Here is a 22918-nt window from a genome sequence, read left to right as displayed (position 1 = left end):
GTGTGTGAGTGTGGGAAGGAAGGATGGGTGGAGGTGGAAGGTTCTCCAGCCAAGCGCAAGGCAAGCGACTCTGCCGCCCGGCGCAGTTGCCAGGACAGCGCGGCCAGAGCAGCAACGGCAGAAGCCGCACCGCGTCCCGGCGGCGGCTGCGAGTCCAAGTGACGCATTGCAGGTACGAACCAGCCAATCAGCGGCCGGTTCAACGATCATCGGTGAATGAGTAGCCACTATGATGCTCCTCCGCGCCGCAAAGTAGCGCTCCTCAGGCGCGACTCCCCGGGCCTTTAAACCGGCTCGCTGGGGAGTGAAACCCACTTACGTCATTCATTCGCCCACTTTCCTTTATCTCTTGCCTCGTCGAGTAAATAACAGTGGATAAAGGAGTCTTGAGAAGAGTTAGAGAGGAGGGGGTTAGCCGGGACTCGTTTGAGATGTTCCGTTATCTGGCATGCGGCGGAGGGATCTGGCGGAGGGAGGTGTTTATGAGGCGCTGGGGGCGGAGGGGAATTAGTCCGAGTGGGGCGAGCGAGCTGAGTGCTTGTGTGGTCGCTTCTTGGAGACCGGTAGCGCTTGCAGCATGGTGAGTGCGTCGCTAAGCTGCCGGCGCTTGACCTGAGGGGGGGGACGAGGCTGAAGCAAATTTGTTAAAGAAAGGGAACGCTGCTCCCCCACACCCTTCAGGAGTGTACTTCGCCAGAGGGATGGCGCGAAAGAGCCTGGGGGCACCGCGGCGGTTGCGTCGCAGGTGCTCCCCCATCCTCATTCTCCTCAGGGAGGAGTCCCCTAGTGTTTCGGGGGCCGGGAGCATTGCCTACGAGGCGCTGAAGCTCCTCAGAGGCTTGGCTGGGTGAGGATGATGGATCTGGGGTGGGGGGCAGCCCAGCACATGGTGCAGAGGAGAGACTGGAAGGGCGGGGGAGAGCGGGAGGGCAAAAGCCTCGGGTCGGGCATCTCGAAAGGTCAGTCCCGGGGCCGGATTCAAAAGCCCAACGGACGGTTAGTGCTGGCGCCAGGAAGCGCCTTTGTCCGCTTGCGGCCGCCATGCGCCGAGGGGGCGGGAGGGAGCGCGAGGCCCGGGGCGAGCGCCAGCGCCGCCGTTAGCCCGCATCCCCCGCGTGCCGGGGGGGGGGGGCCGGGGGGCGCGCGAGTGGGCGCGGCGCGCTGTGTGGGCCGAGCCCGCGCGGCACGGGGAGCGGCCGGGGGGGGGCGGGGCGGTGGGGCAGGGGCCGCCGCCCGCTCGCCTCGGCTCGCGCCCCAGCTGCTGCGCTGGCACCTGCAGGGCTGCGGAGGTCTCGGCGGCCCGCGGCGCTGCGGGGCCGGCCGGTTGGGGATGGGTGGGGGAGGACGACTTCGGCAGTTTCCCATTCCTCTCCGGTGGCGAGAAGGAAGCCCGGTGGATCCTGATCTTTCCACTCCATTTGGGGCCTTCTTCCACCACCCAGGCTGGACATTAAAAAAAAAAAAAAAAAATTAAGTGGCTTTGTCGTTGAAGGAAATGCTCTCTATACCTGAAGTCTGGCGCATCCTCAGAGTGCGCATCTTGTTAGAGAAAGTCAGCTCCAGCTTGGGTCTGAAAGGCTTTTTCTAGTTACCTAAGCTTTGGGGTGACTGACGTTCTGTTGTGAAAGTCGCTTTTATCCTGCCGAAACAGTTAAAAAGGGCCAGTGTCTATATCCTATTGAGTAGTCACGTGCACCCCTAATGTTAAAGAACCCCAATCACAGTGTTGCCCCTGCTCCAGCTCCTTTGAAAATGAGTCGTATTTCCTTACAGAAAATGCCAGACCTTGGTAACGTGCAGTTCACTTCTTTTATATAGTAATGGCTGTCAAGTACTGTGGTGATAGAAGAGTATACCGGGGGCAGGGGTAGCAGGGAATTTTAAAAAGCATTTTCCTGTCACTTGAGACGGAAACTCCTGTTTTTTTCCTGTTTAAAAAAAAAAAAATCTAATGAGGGCGGTAATTTGCAGTACCTACTTTGTGTTTCCGTCTGCCAAGTGGTTACAGCGATGGGTGTGTCCAGAAGGCAAGGTGACATCTTAAACAGGAGTTGGGAATCCTTGCCAACTGAAACCTCCAGCCTGTATGGGTGTGGGGAGAGCAGTTCACCTTGGATAAAACTAGTGTTCATTTAAGTTTGCTGCACTCATTCTATTTTGATACTCTATTTTATTCTGAATTTGAACATACTAGTTGAATTTACTTCTACGTGAAACAAGGTGTACATGATATGCATGTAGTCAAGGTTCGGTGTACATTATACGCATGTAATCAAGGTTCCAAATTGTGCAGTAAATTTTTTAAAATGTTTTTAAATGAATGGTAAAATTTTTACCTAATCAGTCTGATACTTGAATCAGGAACTCGAATAGATTTTCTTAGTGATGCATACAGTTTGTGTCTACACTTTATGGTGCTTTGCCGGTGATAAGATTTTGTAGTTACTGTTTACATCATTGGTGCTTTGGCGGTTTTCAGTTAGTATGTTCAATTGACAGTCATTGTTAAGTAAAATTAAGTTGGAAGTTGTCTTAAGGTAACTTCGTAACTATAAGACCTGAAGATTTAAAATTAGGACTCTAGCATAAAGTTTAAAGAATAAGAGTTTGGAAGCAGAATAAGATTGCTCACATGGCCTTTGGGTTTACATATAGTGTTTACATGTACGTGTACATGTACGTGCGCACTGAAAGAGCCAGGGATTGCTTTAAGAAGACTTGGGGCCCAGATGATTGAGATATGAAGAGGTAGAAAGTTTTGTGCTTGTCTAAATAATCAGTATTGTATCAAATTGCAAGTAGATCAGCTTGTGTTACACTGAGGAACTTCACTATGGCCCTATTAAAAATATATAGAAAGTTCTAGATTTAGGTACAATGATAAGTAGGCCTTTTAGTAAAGGTCCTAATTTCTATGAAGTAATTTGTCCTAGTGGTTTCTTTTTTGGTTGAAGGTGCTATATAGTAAGTGCTGTTCTGTCAGAATTAAGGTGTCCGTTAATGCTACTGAAATAATTTAAAGACTGCTTTTGATACAGGTAAAACAAATATCCTGACTTCTGAAATTGTAAAAAATAAATTTTTACTAAATGAAGCCTTTGTTGTATCTAAGTAGAACTTGGAATAAAGAGGAATGAATGGAAGCTAGAAGTTTGTGTTCCATTTTAAACCTGTGGATTCATACATTAATCAGATAAAAATTTTGGATTATTTTTAAACTGTTATTCACTAGATAAACTCCAGGAGTATCCATATCTACTTTTGAATGCTGTTTAGGAAATGTTAGGGACGCCTGGGTGGCTCAGTCGTTAAAGTGTCTGCCTTTGGCTCAGGGCGTGATCCTGGCGTTGTGGGATCGAGCCCAGCATCAGGCTCCTCCACTGGAAGTCTGCTTCTTCCTCTCCCACTCCCCCTGCTTGTGTTCTCTCTCTCCGGCTGTCTCTCTCTCTGTCAAATAAATAAATAAAATCTTAAAAAAAAAAGGAAATGTTTAATAGGTACATAATGCATTCACTTTTCAGGTCACACATTAGTCTACATTAATGTTTCTCTGTGTTTACAAATCACCTGTGGTTCTTCAAAATGCAGATTCTAGTTCAGTAGGTCTGATCTGGAACCTGAGAGTGTACTAATGCTGGGAAGCTTTCTCTGGAGTGATGAACAGGAGGAGGAATTCAACCAATGTTGTAGAAATAAAGGAGTAAGAACTAGGCATCTCTCTAGTGGATTATTCTTTACTGAGATAAACACACATGTTAATGAGCTTGAGTTTTCCCAAAAGTATAATTCTTCTAGTTCTTCCAAGAAAATGACACTCTCCGTAGAGTGAAATAAGAACCAAATTTATTTGCATGTAGTTGGAAAAGGCTTACAAATTAGGGTGCTAGGGAGTGCTGTGTTTTTTTTGCTTTTAGTAGGTCTTAATCTCGATGTTGCTGGTAAAGTTTACTTTAAAACCTTGAACTCTGGATTACTAGTAAATACAAAAACTTCTTTAAGTTTCTTGAAAGATTGCATGCAAAATCGAGGAGCACTTTTAAGGCTATGATAATTCCTTGAAACTCATTTGTGAATTTTTCTTTTAGTTTTGGGGGGGTGGGGGAGGGGAAAAGGGAGAGAGAATCTTAAGCAGTCTCCATGCCCAGCAGGGAGGCGGGGCTAGATCACAACCCTGAGATCATGACCTGAGCTGAAATCAAGAGTCGTCATTTAACTAACTGGGCTACCCAAACACCCTCATTTGTGAATTTTTCTAAGATTGTGTCTACCTAGAGGTGGAGAGCTGGGCAAGATGGTGTGGGCCATTAAATTTTGAATTTCCAAGCAAAATTGGATAATTTTAAAGTATTGTCTTATAGCCAAAATCCTTTTCTTCTTTCCTTTCTTCTTAGCTTTAATATCAATGCACCTCCCAAAATCTACCCCTACCCCCCTGTTGAGAGAACACTATTTCCCTTCCTGCACATAGCAGTCATTCTTTCAGCTTTCACATATACTGTGCCTTCCATACATTTAGCTTAACTAAGTCTTAAGTTCTAAACTGGTTTTCACCTGCCACATCTGTCCCTGGGCTGTACCTCGTGCTTTCAGTTTAGGGAAATTTATTTTCTCAGCTTAATCAAAGATAACATGGAACGTGATAGGTTTGCTGGTTTTTTTTAAAGATGGTTAACAAATATTTATTGTTCATGATGTTTAATTTTATATTCTGATATCTAGAAAAGACACTAGACAATGTTATGCAATGCTTAGTTGTAAATGAATGGGAAGAGTAACATTAAATAAATTTCCGTGTAGCAGTAATACATTTTAAACTTAATAACTTCCTAGTTTAAAATAGGCATCCCCATGTTATATGACAAGAAAAGCACACATGTGCATACGTATATGTTGGTCCCCTTAAGTATTTCATAAGTGATCTGATACACAGAGTGGAGTGAAGATGACTGGAATAAAAGACAAAGTATAGCAGGAAAAAAATAAACTTCAAAATGCCTGCATATAATACAGTCTCTGAGATCTTTAATGTGGGCCCTGCTGTTCTCTGAAGCAAGAGACCATGCATGTCTGTCTGCTGTGTGGAAGTTGAACTAGTCAGGTTCATATTTCACCTTACAGGTTCTTTGATTTGGTTAATATATATAAAGTAATTATCACAGAACTCTTTGGGTTGGCCCTTTAGATAGCTTCTCACTCTGCACAATAACCTTTTAATGTATTAATATTGTACAGATGAAAGTGACTACGAGAGGTTGAGTAACATGTCCAAGGTCACGTCGTTCTTTAAGTGGCAGAGCTAGGATACTAGTATGTACAGCAGTGATTCAAAACACTGCTTTTCCCCCCCCACTCTACCATGTTGCCCTTTTTTCAGAAATGATAAGTCCTGCAAAATGGAATCAGAGTAGAAGTAAATCCTTTATAGCTTCTAACAAAGTAGATACCAAGTCAGTGGGTTTACCGTGTTTTAAATCTTACTTCTTAGGGAAAACAATGTATGACTGATTTTATATCAGATGGAGGATTGGGATTTGGAAGGATAAAAGTAGATCTTTTTTTTTTTTTTTGACTCTTGCGTTTGAACTTAATTATTGCCTCTTCAATTTTAAGTTACCGGGCCTTTTGTTTTTTTTCTTTTTTAGAAGTTGAGTGTGCATCAAGGTCAGATCAAAATTGTTGAGCAGGGAAAGAAACTTAGGCTTTCTGGGTTCCTTCCCAAATTTTCTCATGGTGTCCTCTAGAGAAATGTGATGCTATTATGTTCCATTAAGGTATTCTTTAAAAAGAATGAAACCAGGCAGTATTTATTCTTTCATACTAATAAATGAATGGATTAATGACAGAATACTTGATTCCATATAGGTAAGAATATTAGAAGGCTGGGTCTGATGAGTGCTAGTACCACATAAGCAGTTGCTTCATGGATTTATGTACTGGTAACTGGTGAAATGTCCAGAGATGAAGGCCACATGAAGAAAAAGAAGCCTTGGTATTTTGCAGATATGTTTATTATATATTATGGTACTCTGCATTTAAAACTTCCAGGCAGTGAGTGAATCCATCTAACACCTTTGTGTTTAATTCTGACTCCACTAGTTACTAATTTTGTACTCCTCCCTGAAATTTAACCTGAACCTCTTTCCCTATGTATAAGATAGGGGATAATAATACCATTAGAGGGTTATTGCGAAGATTGAATAAAAGCAAAATCTGTAAAGGGCTTTAGCAAATGCCTGGCCTTTTTTTTTTTTTTTTTTTTTTTTTTTAAGTAAAAATAGCCCTTCTCTATGCTAAAAACATCACAAACCTTAGGCACACATTGGGATTTCAAAAGTCAAGAGAAAATGAACGGCTGGACTTAACATTTAGTAAATAATGTAGTTCAAATGTTGAGAATCCTGGATTCTTTGCAGTTGCCTGGCAGGTAAGGAGAAGTAAAAACTGGTAGCTTTCATGTTGCCCCAACCAGGACAGCTTGGATTTTTATCTTCATAATAGATGGGATTTTTGCTTTGTGTTGTGGGTTTTTTGTTCGTTTTAGGTTTGGAAAATCATTTTCATGTCCAAATGATGCGTTTAACCATTTATAGGGGTAATTTTGAATGTAGTCCTTGGACATTATTTTTGGTTCAGTGGAGATTTCTGGTAACAGTGGTTTTTATCAGAGGAGGTGAGCTTAAGTTTAGGTATCTTAATTTCGAGAAAGGAACCAATGTTTTTGTTGGATTCTCATTTTGCTTTAGAAGATTAACACCCTTTAGATTTTCTAGTATGCCAGATTGCTTTTTTTTTTTCAGTTTGTGTGAAATCGAGATTTTCATTTATATTCTGAAATAATGCTTGGGATTTAACTATTAAACTTGGTCAAGATGGCTTAGCTTTGAATACTTAATATGTATTTTCTACCTTAAAACGTATTCATTTTCTACCTATCTATGTTTGTTGCTGGTACTAAGGAGTGTTGATACTAAGTGTAGTTTATGGTTCAAGGTAAACCTTGAAAGTTTTTAAACTTGGTTCTGCCCATCTACATACTCTGAAGTCACTTACCTATCTCTGTGATCTCTTTGTAGGCTGACCAACTGACTGAAGAGCAGATTGCAGGTAAGAAATACTTTGCTAAATGGTACCCGTTGGATTTTTTTATAAATTGAATAGCCATCCTCAAAATAAAATACCTGTATGAAAGAATTGACTTTGATCTATGTAGTAGATAGTAACAAATGGTGTAATGTAATATAATAATTGAACCTGCTTTGGCAAATGAGAAGGTACGCTTGCCTGTGAGAGTTGTAGGAGGCTAACTGTAATTAAAGGCAAGGTTTTAGGCTATGTGGGTGTATACTTTGGAACTTGGTGGTGGTGGTCTTTGTTTTTCTTGAAGATTATCTTTAAAACATGATTTTTTCTGGGCAGTTTTTAACACTGCAACTCCAAATTACTCTTCACGAGAAAAAAAGAGCCAGGTAGTAATTAATAGGTAACTTGAAATGTTGAATCAGAAAGGGAACATGAATTTACCACAGTTTAAAAGTAGCTAATATTTTAACTTTAGAATTGCATGTAGAATCAATCAGGAATAACCATTATCTAGAAAAAAACTTAGATCTGAAAGTTACCGTTCTATTTTCTAAATGTGTAGTAAGTTGAATTTTGCCTTAAGGAACAATAACAGTTATTGAAATGACCTTTTAAATCTTGTCTCCTTTGGTTTGCCATGGAAATATATGAAATTGTTATGTAAAACTTGATGTCTTGTTGTCTTTATGCCATAACATTAAACATTGGTACTTTTGATTTTATTCTAACACTTTGAGATGGCTGGTAAACCTCAAAATGTTGGGGAAACTTTCTAAAGGATTTTTTAGTTTATTGTAGTGTTGAAATGCTTTTCAAACTCTCTCTTCCTTTACTGTCTTCAGACTTTTATTAACACAAGCATCAAGCACTTTTAACTACCACAGTTTTCCTGGTAGGCAAGAAGTTTGAAGCACTAAAGCGTTTTGTTTTTTTGTTTTTTTTTAAATGCTAGAGAAAACTGAGAAGCCCAGTTGGAACTCAGCTATATATAGCCCATTTAAAGTAAGCCCCCCTCTCCACATAAACAAATTTGGAGGACCCAGAAATCACTAATCTTCTCAAATATTCATCACAAATACTATTTGATAGGACTGTATAAAGTAGGAAGCTATTAGCATGAAGGACCAAATGTAAGCAGGTTTTATTTTTACTTATTGTGTGACTTTGACTTAAATCTGGGATTTGTTTTCTAGGGTTGGTAAATTGCATGTACTGACTGTTGAAGTAATCAAGTAGAGCTTTTGAACTGATTTCTTTGTTCGTTTATACTATTTTAAATGTATCAGTGAAATGTCAATTATTCTAAAACAGTTTTTTTTTTTAATAATAATATATTCTTTAGGAAGTGACAGGCTAATTCATATATCCAGCCTTAAACTCTTGACTTCTCTAATACATTTGGCCTCCCTCTCTACCTTTCATTTCTTGGTATTCCCAGTAAGGTAGTTGTCCCTGCTGTACACAGCACAGCATTTTCACTTTAAGGTAGAAAATGTATTATTTAAGGTATCTGTCACATAGTTGATGCTCATTATTGCCCTCCCAAACACACATAAAACTATTAAAAAAAAAACCAAACGAGGATCAATCTTCAAAGACTGATAGCATTTTCATAAAGAATACTAGTAGTAGTTCACTGGAACATTTACTTTAAGATTAATATCGCTCTTTTTGTTGACTTTCATTATATAATTAAAATTCCAGTGGGGAAGGGAGAAAATCTATTCTAGATTGTCTCCGTACCCTGCATTTTCTTAGGCTTTTAAAACCATTCCTTGTATCCCAGGTTTTGGTGAACCTTTAAAGGAGTCAAAGCTTTAATACTGCTAAAGTAAAACCCTGTGAAATCAGGGACCTTTTTATTACCTCTTGTGTCCCCTGTGCCTCCACATAGTAAGGACTGAAGAATGGATACGCTTCTTTTCAGAGGTGTGTGACAAAAAATGTTCCAGAACACTGCCTACCCGATCCTAAGAATTATTCTGCCTCCTTCCAAAATCCCTTCCTCCTAAATTTGATTATGTTTCAGTGTCCACCTTTGAGGTAGAGGCAAATTATTTTCTTTATCCTGATAAATTTTAATTGGTGGTAATCAGTAACATCTTAGAATCTTTACCAAAAAAGTAAAATGTTTACAGATTTCATACATAAGTCAACATTGAATATACTAAGGTTCTTTTTAAGCTATTTTAACTTTATATGACAATCATTACTACTTCAGGTTTGTTCAGAAAGTCTACTAACAGCAGATAACTTAGTCTAGAGAAAATGTGTTTAGATGAAGTAGTCTAGAGAAAATGTGTTTAGATGAAGTTACTAGAATTGTTTACCTAGTCTTAAAAGAGCAATCCAGAAGTCCATTGTGACATCACTAACTAGTTAATTTTGTTGATGATTCTGCCATGATGTCATTAGTTGTTGGCGTTTGACAATTTGTGGACTAATAGGAAAAGCCTATAAGAATTTTTCTTTTTTAAAGGTCCAGTGTAGGGGTAAAACTTATTTGATGAAAGATGATAACCTTACTCAGTTTACATAGTGCCAACAAAAAGTCTGATGCATGCCCTTTAAGAGATTATTAAGTTCAGAATTTTCTAAATAAATGGAAGTTGGTAAACAGGCATTTGATTCAAGTTATTCCTGGGAATTAGAGTTTAGAATGGCATGCTTCTATACGTAAAGATTATACCAGTTATAAAGTAAGGTAGTGAGTTCTAAGGGCAGGTGAATTTTAATTGTACTTTTGAGTTTATGTTTATTTCAGGTTTTACAGGTATTTCTGGCTCTAGTGTAAAAATACAAACAAAAATTTGGAATATTAACATTTGTTCCTTTCTTGTATACATAAACTAATAGCTATAGCATAGATAAGGTCTTATTTTCTGCTTTTTACTTATTCCACAAGCATTTTAAAAGTTAATGTATTTTGGGGCACCTGGGTGGCTCAGTCGTTAAGCGTCTGCCTTCGGCTCAGGCGTGATCCCAGGGTCCTGGGATCGAGCCCCACATTGGGCTCCATGCTCTGCTGGGAGCCTGCTCTCCCACTCCCCCTGCTTGTGTTCCCTCTCTTGCTGGCTGTTTCTCTGTTAAATAAATAAATAAAATCTTTAAAAAAAAAGTTAATGTATTTTAGGAGCAACTGGGTAGCTGAGTTGGTTAAGCATCCAACTCTTGATTTCAGCTCAGGTCTTGATCTCAGGATTGTGAGCTCAAGCCCTGTGTTGAGCCCCATGCTGGATGTGGAGCCTATTTTTTAAAAAAGTTAATATATTTTAAAACTCCTTGAATTTAAGAACACACACACATATATAAACTTACTATGCATCTTAATAATTAAGTCATAGAGTAAAGTGATTATAGTTAGTTACACATTGGAAACTTTTGCACATAATGGTAGTGTTAAACACCTGTAGCTAAGTATTATAGCAGTGAATGTAATGTAAACAAAATCATGTTTCTAAGTGCTTTAACTTTCTTGTAGCCTAAGTTATTAGGTGATAGATGCCATGTGTTCAAACCCTAATAGTTTATGCATTTCTAGACAGTATTTCTATCCTGTTTAAAAAAACAAAAAACCCCGAGTAAAATGGAAATGTCTTCATCAGATTCTGTTTGTGGGATTTATTGATCTGTTTTTGTCATTGAGTCAATCTAGTAATCTACCCTAGGCTAATTTCATAAAATCAATCAATAGTTTGCTACTAAACTTTTGATACCAGGGGAGTTTCTCTGAAAACAAACAATTTTAAATGGAATGGAACTACGTTAATACTGAATGTAGTAAACTACCAACTAGTCAGTGATGACTTGATCTAAAGCTAAGCAGTTAATAGATTTTAAACAGAAGAAAGTAATGTGGTAGTCTAAAAAGGTAATATGACCCAGGTAGTTGTGTAGATAATTTTAAATAAAGAACCCAGTTAGAAGGCTGTTGTAATAGTCCAGGCAAAAGATGACGGGGCCATGAAACAAGATACTGCTTGTAGAGATGAAAAAAGAATCAGGCAATATTGAAATGGGAGAATTCAACAGGATTTGTTGACAGATTTCACAGGGAAAGAGTTTAAGTGTCTTTTGCTTGCATTCCTAGGGTTGCTGGGGAGTATAGAACTCATTTTCGTAAGTCTTGCTTGGGGTCAGCCAGGGGACATGTCCTGTAGGAAGTCAGAAATAAAGGTACAGTAGCCCCCCCTTATCTGTGGTGGGAAGGATACATTCTAAGACTCCAGTGAATGCCTGAAACCACTGACAGTACCAAACTCTGGTTTTTCCTGTACACACAGATGTATAATACAGTTTAATTTATAAATTACGTACAATAAGAGATGAACAACAATAACTAATAATTGTAACAATATACTGTAATGAAAGTTATGTGAGTGTGGTCTCTCATACTGTACTTGCCCTTTTTGTGATGATGTAAGATGGTAAAATGCCTATGTGATGAGATGAAGTGAGGTGAATGATGTAGGCATTGTGATGTAGTGTTAGGCTGCTATTGACCTGACTGTATGACAGAAGGATCCTCTGCTTCTGGACAGCAGTTGACTATGGGTAACTGAAATGGCAGAAAGAGAAACTGGATAAGGGTGGGGGAAGTACTGTATTATGTTGAGATAGATGAGCAGACTAAAGAAGCCGTCAGAGATGAGATGATCAAAAAGAGGAAAAGGGATAAGAAAATTGGTCACATCTACGTGTGAGAGACAAATAGGAGCAAGAACCTTTGGCAGTGTAAGGTAGGTATTCTGAGGTACTGTTGTGAAAGCCAAGAGAAGTTTAGAGTTTTTAAGTGTAGTTTTGGATGCTGCAGGAAAATGAGATCATCTTTTTCTTTCTTTCTTTCTTTTTTTTTTTTTTTTTAAGATTTTGTTTATTTATTTGACAAGAGACAGCCAGCGAGAGAGGGTGCACAAGCAGGGGGAGTGGGCGGGGAAGAAGCAGGCTCCTCATGGAGGAGCCTGATGTCGGGCTCCATCCCAGAACGCTGGGATCATGCCCTGAGCTGAAGGCAGTCGCTTAACGACTGCGCCACCCAGGCACTCCGAGATCATCTTTTTCTTGACACTTAACTAAGTGTTTACTTGCCAGACATAGTTGTAAGTGCTTTATGCTTAGTAATTAAGTTTATAAACTTAGGAAGGTAGGTATAGTTATTCCTATTTAACAAAAATGAGGAAGCCGAGGTAGAAAAGTTTAGTAACTTAACTTGCCTAGGTTACATTACTAGTAAGTAGCAGAGCTGGAATTATTTAACCTAAGGAACTGAGTTCCAAAGTCTGCTTTTACTTTCTATGCTATATGGCCTCACATACTTAAATACACTTGTTCGATTGGGCAACTAGGTCACTATTGGTAAACTTGGCATTTTCAACTGACGAGTTGGAGCTGGAAGTAATTTTAATAGTGGGTTGGTAGAAGACAGGGATATAAGTAATGGGCTTCCCAAGATTTGGGGAGAGATAAGGACAGGCATGTAAGAGAAAACAAAAGGTTTGAATTTCGTTTTAAGCTAAGAGACATGATATATGTTAATGGCGAATCAGTGGAGGAGTAGTTGAGTCCAGAGAAGAGATTATGATGGATTGAAACTGGGATGTATATGAATTGGAGCAAGGGTAGAAAGGCAGGGGGGATTAAATAGCCTTGGACTATATAAGAGGAAGCAAATTATTTCTTAAACATGTCAGGTATGTATTTTCCAATGTATAGATATGTTGAGGGAACTAAGCCATGTGAACTTTGGAACTGCTTTTGGATTTGCTTGTGAAGAGGGTCTGGTAGCTTTTAAAAAGTACCCTACCAGAAAATACTGCCTTTGTGTTATTAGCTCATTTATATGACCTTGCACTACCAAGTTTAATATCTGCATTAGGGGAAGCCAGGTATTCTAGACTGTTGCTTCAGCAGCTTTCCATCTAATCTAATGATGAGTTAAAAGGAACATGGTTTCACAAGACTATTTTTAAGATGTTAGGTAATATATTGCAACTCAAGTTTGGGATTTTATATTCTAAAGAAAGGTCTAAGTTATCTTTGTTGTCAGTGATAGAATACTTAGCTAAAACTGGCCATTCATATCTTGATCATCCCGTTGTTAATATCATTATAGATTTTCGGTGATAGTTCCTTATTATGCCAGAAAAGGAAACTGGCCTATTGCATATTGTCCTTAAGTTTAAAGGTTGTTTTTTGGTTTTTTTGAAGATCTTATTTATTTGAGAGAGTGAACAAGAGCGAGAGCACAAGCAGGGGCAGAGAGGAAAGGGAGACGCAGACTCCCTGTTGAGCAGGGAGCCCAACATGGGGCTCACTCCCAGGACCCTGGTATTATGACCTGAGCTGAAGGCAGACATGTAACCGACTGAGCCACTCAGGTGCCCCTTAAATTAGTAAGTTTTAAAGAGACTTAATTTTAACTTCCAAGAATTACTCTGATTATAATGCATATAGTTCTACAGAAACACGTGTTGGGTACCAATAGTCTTATTCTTATATTCTGAGCTTTAATAGAAAATAGAGAAGCCACTCATTTGGGGCTTTGATTCTTTGTCTCCTTCAACCCAGAATAATTTTGACTTTTATCTGGTCTAGATACTGGAGTTCTTTGTAAGAGTTCAGGTGAAAAAACTTGCTGATAGGTCAATATGAGCATATATTGGTATGATTAGCTAAAGATGTTTGAAATATCACAAGGTTTTCCTTCCTAATTCTTCAGGAATCAAAGCTGATTTCAGGTGTTACCTCCATGTATACTTTGCTGTAAGAGTTATTAATACATTATATTTAGGAGGTTACTTTTTATTGTTAACCTGTATGTTTGGATTGTGATCTCTCTTTAAAACAGAATTCAAAGAAGCTTTTTCACTATTTGACAAGGATGGTGATGGAACTATAACAACAAAGGAATTGGGAACTGTAATGAGGTCTCTTGGGCAGAATCCCACAGAAGCAGAGTTACAGGACATGATTAATGAAGTAGATGCTGATGGTAAGTTTTTTTTAAATTAGGAGTTTGGGGAGGGGGAGTTGAAGAGGGGCGTTTTAATTCTTTGGTACTATTTTAATGAAAAAAACCATTTCAGGTAATGGCACAATTGACTTCCCGGAATTTCTGACAATGATGGCAAGAAAAATGAAAGACACAGACAGTGAAGAAGAAATTAGAGAAGCATTCCGTGTGTTTGATAAGGTAGGTATTCAAGGATTGGATTTGTTAAATTTTGAGGATGAATCTTGGCAACGGAGGCATCACTGACTTTGGAACTAAGAAACTGATTTTATTTTTTAAGATTTTATTTGAGAGAGAGAGAGAGAGCATGCACACATGGGCAGGGGGAGGGGCAGAGGGAGAAGCAGACTCCCCACTGAGCAGTGAGCCCAACGTGGGGCTCCATCCCAGGACTGTGGAATCATGACCTGAGCTGAAGGCAGATGCTTAACTGACTGAGCCACCCAGGGGCCCCAGAAACAGTGATTTTAATGTAGGATATCCTACTGTATTCTCAGTGACAATTTATTGGTCAACTATAGATTGTTTTTGGCTGGTATGTATTTCTAAGTATATTTTTCTCCCTAATGTGAAGTTTAGTGTAAACTTACTAAACTTCCATTCCAACTCTGAGTCTATAATTTTACTTAGATATCTTACTAATTTTTTTTCTAGGATGGCAATGGCTATATTAGTGCAGCAGAGCTTCGCCATGTGATGACAAACCTTGGAGAGAAGTTAACAGATGAAGAGGTTGATGAAATGATCAGGGAAGCAGATATTGATGGTGATGGTCAAGTAAACTATGAAGGTAAATCACTACCTCCTTTTGTGCTTTGATTTTAAGTTACAGGTATTTGTATATCTCATAGGTCAAAATTAGTGACTCCCCCGCTCCCCAAATGAAGATGCTAAAACAGTTTTTGTATTTACAGACCTTTTGCTATTCAGAATATTTTCTACAGACTAGGCAAAATCACGATCACCTGAGAACTTTTTAGAACTGTTTACTCTCAGGTCCTATCATATACCTAGAATTTCTGCATTTTTATAAGACTGCTGGACAATTTCATGTGCACATTAAAGTTTGAGAAGCACTGTACTCCATACTGTGCTAAAACAATCTTTTTATTTTTATAATGATTGTGGAACAATTTGAAAAGCTTTAAACTTACTTCAGGATCCTCAAAATGAAAGTAAGGTGACTGTCCTTCCTTCATTGGATTTATTTTCCCTCTAATTAGCTTTAGTCTGAAACTGTTTACTTATGCTTCAATTCAAAATACCATGTTAAACTTAAGAGCAAAAATGCTTCTGTTTATAATAGCTTGTCTAAAATAAATTTGGTTTATGAATTCACAGCCTTAATGCTAGCCTAAACTAGCTTTTCTTTGTACTATATATATTTTTGAGGAAAGAAAGGGGAATTGAAGACTGCTTAGAGATTGAGTAATGTGATTGGTTTTGTCAGTCTTTTGCCATTGACGCAACTTTTTTTGTACTTCTTCTTTTTCAGAGTTTGTACAAATGATGACAGCAAAGTGAAGACATTGTACAGAATGTGTTAAATTTCTTGTACAAAATTGTTTATTTGCCTTTTCTTTGTTTGTAACTTATCTGTAAAAGGTTCCCCCCTGCTGTCAAAAAATATGCATGTATAGTAATTAGGATTTCATTCTTCCATGTTTTCTTCCCTTATCTTACTGTCATTGTCCTGAAACCTTATTTTAGAAAATTGATCAAGTAACATGTTGCATGTGGCTTACTCTGGATATATCTAAGCCCTTCTGCACATCTAAACTTAGATGGAGTTGGTCAAATGAGGGAACATCTGGGTTATGCCTTTTTTTTAAGTAGTTTTCTTTAGGAACTGTCAGCATGTTGTTGTTGAAGTGTGGAGTTGTAACTCTGCGTGGACTATGGACAGTCAACAATATGTACTTAAAAGTTGCACTATTGCAAAACGGGTGTATTATCCAGGTACTCGTACACTATTTTTTTGTACTGCTGGTCCTGTACCAGAAACATTTTCTTTTATTGTTACTTGCTTTTTAAACTTTGTTTAGCCACTTAAAGAAAATCTGCTTATGGCACAATTTGCCTCAAATCCATTCCAAGTTGTATATTTGTTTTCCAATAAAAAAATTACAATTTACCCAACTGTTGCTCTGAATCTGAGTCCTTTAATTAACTTGAGGTCAGACCATTTTGAGAATCAAATATGAGAGTGGTTTTTACTTGGTTTAAGTTTTTGTTGTTATTGTTGCTTTACTACCTAGATTTGTGTTTAGTTTTTAAATTATGATACTTTAAGTGAAAGATTAAAAAACCTTCTGTAAGTGTACCTAGTGTGGGAACTGACATAATGTAGGTGTTTATTGTTTCCAGTCTTTTTTACATATTTTTCAACTTTGGCATATCTGTCCATATTTAGCCAGGCATTGATTTTTAAAATACTTGTTACAAACAGTCCTGGGGGGGGGGGTTGTCATTATGTTTTTACTTCTATTTGCTAATGTTTTATTCACAGTTTTTTTTTTTTTTTAATAAAGCAAGGGAGAATTTTCAGTTGTCCTGCCTATCTAGGACATGTTTTACAAAAAAAGGTATTTTTAGGAATGGATTGGCAATAACTAAACCTTGTTTTAGTTTTTCTTGCTAGTAAACTAAGCCATTGCTTTCTCTATAATTTTCAGCTATTCAAAAAGTGGTTATCAGGGTTTTTTGTTTTTTTAGCTACCTTTTAAATACTTAATGAAGGATTCCATAGCAAACCAGAGCCAAGATTAAAACATTAAGTATAATTATTACCTGATTATTGTAGCCACAAGGTTTATCTTCCAAGGGGGCAATCCATTTGCCAGGTTACTGCCCATCTTGAACTATTTTAATACCATTGTTATTAGTTCTACCAGAAAATAAAAAACTGAATGGTTATTGAAGGATAAGAGAGAGAAATAGGTTTTAAAGAGAAGTTATAGGCATGGATAATCTTCATGGGGTATTATATTATTACATATTAGGCAGGCAGTCAGTGAAGTAGGAAGATCTTCATTACATGTAACTTTTGTTGTCAAAAAGAATACCAGCAGGTATTTGGTGGGAGATGATTAATGTGTCTGGCTATGTGAGGCACAATAGTTTGCAGAGCATTAAACGTGGGCTTTGGAGTTTTATTTCAACAGGGCTCAGGTCACTACTGTGGGTAAACTTTAAGAGGTCACTATTAATCCAAGTTTCGGTTATCTTACCTGCAAAAGGGTTACAATTTACCCAACTGGTTTTTAACTTGGCTTTTACAATAGTGAAGGTAAAGCAGGTAGCATAGTCCTTGGCATTTGTAGTAAGTGTTCAATCGATGTTACTATGCTGTTAAGCCAGTTATGACTCTGTAATAGGAGGAAATTGATCAAAGTTACCTTTCCCAGGTTGGTAGTTCTTCCAATTCCTACATTTTCAAGTTTATTTAACAAGGTGGAAGGGGGCACACTGTATTGGGGTGCTTTTGTATATCATATTTTTATATTCACAAAAGTGACAAAGTCAGCATTTTTATTTTATAGGAAATCAAAGGATATAGCAGGTTTTTTTTTAAGATTTATTTTTGGGGGGGTGGGGGGCTTGGGTGGGAGGACGGGCAGAGGGAGATGGAAAGAGAGACTCAAGGAGAGTCCTTGCTGAGCGTGGAGCCTCATGACCTTGAGATCACAACCTGAGCTGAAACCAAGAGTCGGTGTAAGACTATACCACCCAGGTGCCCCTGAAATACAGAGCAGTTTCATATAATTTAACTGGTCATATTGGGCACATTACTGAGCTGGATTCGTATCTCAATTCTACTTCCGGGACTAATTTTAAAACCTATCTTTACATCTTAACCATATTGCCTGTTTTGTTTTAGCAGGATCATGGTAATTGGTAATTCTTAACCTGGTACTGTCTGTAGCATGTTTGCTCTCAGATAATTCTAAGAAAAATCACTACTGCAATTAAAAATCCATACTTTAGGATGTATTTTATGGAAGTTTTATTAAAGATCTGATGCGTAGAGAGGCACTGTTGACCTCTACTTAGTGTAGTCCCGGAGAGAAATGCCTCCCCCCACCTTTTAAAACTGCTGTTAAGATAACCTGAAAATAAATCTTAAATTTTTCTCAGTGATATTGTACAAGACTATGCTTTCTTAGGAGGACGTTTTGTTTATCGTACATGCTTAGTCTGTCTTATTGGTGAAGTCCTTGAAGTCATTGACCTATGCTGTTCCTATTTTTGAGATACTTGAAACTATTTTCTCATCTAGATGTTCTTTCTATTTCACACCTTGTATGGGTTTCTAGACTTCTCTGTACCTTTCATCACAATCCTTTAGTCTCTAGAGTACCATTCCCTAGTTGGCTGAGCCAGTTTTACAGGCTCAGCCAAAATAAGAAAGTGAAATGAGGAACAGTGATGGACTTGATTTAATCTCTTATTATGAAAACTCTGGTTATTAGCCTCTTGGCCTTATAATTTCAGTTGTAATTTCAAACGTCGTGTCTGGTTGTTTTTTTTTCCCCGCTCGTATTTTTTTTTTTAAAGGCTGTGTTGAATTTAGGATCCCATTAAGGGAAATGAAGTCTTGTAGTCTCTCACTACTCAAAAAAATCACCTACAGAAACTTAGGCCATGCTTCAGAATCTGAATCTGTATTTTCGTAAGATCCTCAAATGTTTTGTTACGCACATTAATTTTTGAAAAACATTGTGCTAGTCCGTCCTCTAAACTGGTCATTTATTCAAATATTTTAATCCCTCCTGTGTTCAGAAGACTCAGAATTAAGACAAAAACCTGTGTTTGGGAAGTGTTTAAAAATTAGGGAAGAAATGATTTGCCAAAATGAATCCTCCAATAAAGATAGGCACAGGGGCCTTTGGGCTACAAGGGATTAATAAGGCCAAGGAGGACTTCTCAGAGGAGTTGACTCAAGGTTTGCCAGGCTGTTGAAGAGAATAGCATTTTAGCATAAGGGGAGACAAAAGCGTGAAGATGGCATGTTTAGGGTTTCCAAGTATGTACCTCAGAGTATGAAGTTCTAATGAGGGAAAGGAGATGAAATTGGATTCTGAATTTTGCTTTTGTCACAAAGGCAGTGATTGTATTTACTGAATACGTTGTGCCAGACATGGTTCCAAACATTTCACTCAGCTTAGTCTGCGTAATCAGCCTGTATGGGTAGGTACTGATTTATTATCACCTTTATAGACAGACAAATCACAGCAGGGAGTGGTCAGATCCTGGTAGTCAAGGGAGGAGAGGGATTCAAGAATGAGGGAGTGGCGTAATCAATGCAGCAAAGACAAATGGGGTCAAGTTTGATAGTTGAAAAATCCCCATTGGATTTGGCGATTGTATTTGGCTAGTTTAGCAAGTGTAGTTTGAATAGAAATTGTGCACACATGTCGGATTAACATGGCTTTAGGAAAGTATGGGAGGTAAAAGAACTGAGTCTACTCTTGAAGTTTGTGAAAGGAAGGGAGAAACTTTATGGTATAGTGAACAGTGGGGTTCTGGAGCAAGACCTGGATTTGAACTCTGCCTCTGCCACTTCTATGTGATGCCCAGTCAACTATATGCTAAACTGTCCAAAGAAGCCTCTCTTTCCTCACCCATAAAATGGAATTAGTATTTACCTCACAGGGTTGCTGTGAGGATTGAATTAGATTAATGTATATGAAGTATTCAGAAAACAATACGTACTCCATCAAATGGAATTATTAAGGTTGAGGGGTGGGTTTGTTTCTAGAGATGAGAATGTTTATATAAAGGTTGAGAAGCTACAGCTAAAAGAGATTGAATGTGAAAAGGGTCGATCAGAAGAAAGGGTGGTCCTCCGTTTCAAAGCTAGGGAAGCCGGCTGTGTCTAGTGCTCACTCCTAAATTCAGAGGCAGAGGGGCGCCTGGGTGGCACAGCGGTTAAGCGTCTGCCTTCGGCTCAGGGCGTGATCCCAGTGTTATGGGATCGAGCCCCACATCAGGCTCTTCCGCTATGAGCCTGCCTCTTCCTCTCCCACTCCCCCTACTTGTGTTCCCTCTCTCGCTGGCTGTCTCTATCTCTGTCGAATAAATAAATAAAATCTTTAAAAAAATAAAAAAATAAAATCAGAGGCAGGAGAAGAGCCCCAGAATTTCCATCCGGAGGAGCTTAGAAACCACCTTAGAAAGTGGGTAGTAAGGCTGATTTTTGGCGCTAAAGCGAAGTATGCCTACGAAGCATACGGTCTCCCTGCTTGGCGGAGTGGCGTGGGGGTGATCTGGGAAAAGGCCGGTGGGGATTATGGTACGCTCAGGCTCCCACAAACCTGTCTTTTATAAGCCTCCCTTGTGGCAGCTACCCACCCCAGGGCTCCGCAGCGCCTCCAGAGCCCTCTAGACTTCCTCGCCGCAGCTGTGTGTGAAGGCGCCAGGAGCGATTTCCTGGGCACGCGGCGGGGCGCGGGGCCTCGGTGCGCCCGCCTCCCTTCCCCATCACTGGACCCAAAGCTGGCGGGTGTCCTGCGCACGCTCGGGAGCCCGCGGGCCCCAGGCGCCTCCTGGCAACCAGACACCGGCCTAGGCTGAGAGAGCGAGGAGGCCGCAATGGAGCAGCCAGTCATCGCCATCACCTCCAGTTCCCTCAGAGAAGACCTGGGACCTGGCAGTTTGGTAGTCACCTCCTTGGTACAGACGCCCTCCCCCCGCCCCCACTACCCACTGCCATCCCCCCGACCCGGGCTCCTCTGGCCCAACTCCCACGTCTCTCTAACGCTAACGCTGGGCCTTTGCGCCTCTTGGTTTGCTCTTCACACCTTTCCCTGCCCTCCTAGCTACCCTGCAGTCCGGTCGTCCTGATCTTTAACTGAGTCTGCTTGGTTTTATTTCCTCTTCCCTTGCTCTCCCTCATCCTTCCATTTGCCCGTTTCTGTATTTTCTTTCCTTCTTCCGTACTACCAACTGCGCTGGACAACTGCTTTGATTCCCCCTCTGATCAGAGAGGGTGGGTCTTTCCTTAGTCGAACGCGCACGTTTTTATCCCCTGCCTCTTATTTTAATATTTATAAAATATCTTAAACTACCTTCGTTTAGTTTTTAAGTATATTTGGGCGAGGGATATTTAGCCTATCTTTTGTAAAGCGATTCAGCCCTAAAATGGATTTGCAGTGATAGATGGGTGGGGTTTAGATAGCTTGCCTTGGGCAAAACACAACAGCAGCTGCCAATTACCTTCCTTTAGAAGTACCGTGTTTACTTCTCCCTTCTTCCCACTTGATTTTCCTGGTGCTAGGTAGAGGTGGGAGACTTGTCTTGACCTGCCTGAGAAAGTTTGATTTCTGTGACTATAAATGTGCAACAGAGGAGATTCAACATAAATCTAAGTAAGGGAACGTATAGGAAGAAATTCAGACTTAGTGCTTATGAAACTGTTTTTTTTTGTTTTTTTTTTTTTAAAGAGAAACGCACATTTCATAGTAAAACTAAAGCCCAGGGGTACTCATAAGCAGAGTGGCTATAAGTTGCTAAAAAGGAAGAATGAATTATATCAGTTTACTGATTAGTTTATTATTTCTAATGCACTGTTGCTTGAAATAACCTATATTTTGTAGTAATAACAAAAGCATTATAAATGGAAGTACAATTCAGTGTTGTAATGACTTCACCTAGCGAAAGCACAAAAGGAAAAAGCTAAACAGCTATGTTCTGTTGATGGTGAGGCTGAAACAAATGTGGAGTAATAATAAATGGGTATAGGGTACTTACTGTGGAAACCAAGAGCACCCTTGGAAACTAAGGAATGCGAAAATCATCTGCTTTTTAACTTGGCAGGTGAGGTGTTAAAAATAAAAGCAGCCATTTATTTGCACTCGTTGTGGGTCCAAGTCTTTAAATGTATAATGACTTATTCTCATTCCAGCCTTGTTATGCCTTATTTTTTATACTCCGGAGAAGGAGTTGAGGCTCATAAGGGTTAAGTAACTTGTCTAGTGCTCCTAGTTTTTAAGTGGCAGAGCTGGGGTTCAAGGCCTAGTTGGTCTGGCTCCTTTATCATTCTGCCTCTTTAGTGTCACAGCTGGCTGGACAAGTGGAGAGAACTAGCTGTATCATATTCATATGATACATATTTGATAGTATATATAAAAACAGGAAACAGCAGTTTTCAACATTTGCCCTATCACTGGGATTTGTATCCCAATATCACATTAATTTGATGACTATATGCTTCTATCTTGAACTCCCAGCATAATCACCTGAATCATAAATCTATTATAATACAATTTTGGATTTACACAACTCTTTCCTTCCTAGGAACACCAAATTTTGTCATATCTAATTTTCCTTATGACATCTCTTGTGAGATGAGGATGTGTATTACTCTCATTTTTCCAAAGAGAATTTAGATGGGTATTTAGAAGCACTTCAACTCATAAAATAGCAATTTAAGGAAATACGACAGGCAAAATTTATTATTATGTAGCTTTTATTTTTATTCAGGCTGACCAATTTGATACGGGTATTGATTTCTTCAAGCAATGTTGTATAAAATATATTTAACTTCCAGGGATCACCTCTCAAATGAATAAGCACATTTTATGTTTGTTAATAGAAACCAACCCGAAAGGCATCCTCTGTTGAAAGAGAAGGATGGTGGAGAATAGCATTAATGGTATGTCTGGTTTTTATTCTTTCTATTCAAATGATTCATATTTCCATTGATATTTTAATCAGCCTTAACTTTTACGTCACTAACAATTGCAAGAAAACTGTGGACCTTATTTCCTATTTATAATTTCAGTGTCAGCATCTGACTGAGAAGCTAACTTTAAATTTTGGATG

General features: G+C 39.2%; 2 protein-coding genes across 3 annotated transcripts in view; both read left to right on the top strand.

The window, feature by feature from the left end:
• Window positions 1-464: 464 nt before the first annotated feature.
• On the top strand, window positions 465-16231 carry CALM2 (calmodulin 2). The gene is made up of 6 exons (XM_026486363.4): window positions 465-580; window positions 7074-7104; window positions 13928-14071; window positions 14166-14272; window positions 14747-14882; window positions 15588-16231. Exons 1-6 carry the CDS (start codon window positions 578-580, stop codon window positions 15614-15616), a joined length of 450 nt encoding a protein of 149 aa, XP_026342148.1. The 5' UTR covers window positions 465-577; the 3' UTR covers window positions 15617-16231.
• A 1438-nt stretch (window positions 16232-17669) lies between these two features.
• STPG4 (sperm-tail PG-rich repeat containing 4) overlaps window positions 17670-22918 on the top strand; it is a 39896-nt gene continuing 34647 nt past the window's right edge. The window contains exons 1-2 of one of the 2 annotated variants that reach the window (XM_057309236.1): window positions 17670-20767; window positions 22689-22748. In XM_057309236.1, coding sequence (XP_057165219.1) covers window positions 20687-20767; window positions 22689-22748 — 141 coding nt within the window. In that variant the 5' untranslated portion in view covers window positions 17670-20686. Of the gene's footprint in view, window positions 20768-22588; window positions 22749-22918 lie in introns of those variants that run through there. The other variant, XM_026486377.4, reaches the window with a different exon arrangement.

Source organism: Ursus arctos, unplaced genomic scaffold (assembly GCF_023065955.2).
Source record: "Ursus arctos isolate Adak ecotype North America unplaced genomic scaffold, UrsArc2.0 scaffold_8, whole genome shotgun sequence".
Classification (NCBI taxonomy): domain Eukaryota; kingdom Metazoa; phylum Chordata; class Mammalia; order Carnivora; family Ursidae; genus Ursus; species Ursus arctos.
The sequence above is the reverse complement of the archived record's forward strand: the minus strand, read 5'-3'. Positions and strand labels throughout refer to the sequence as shown.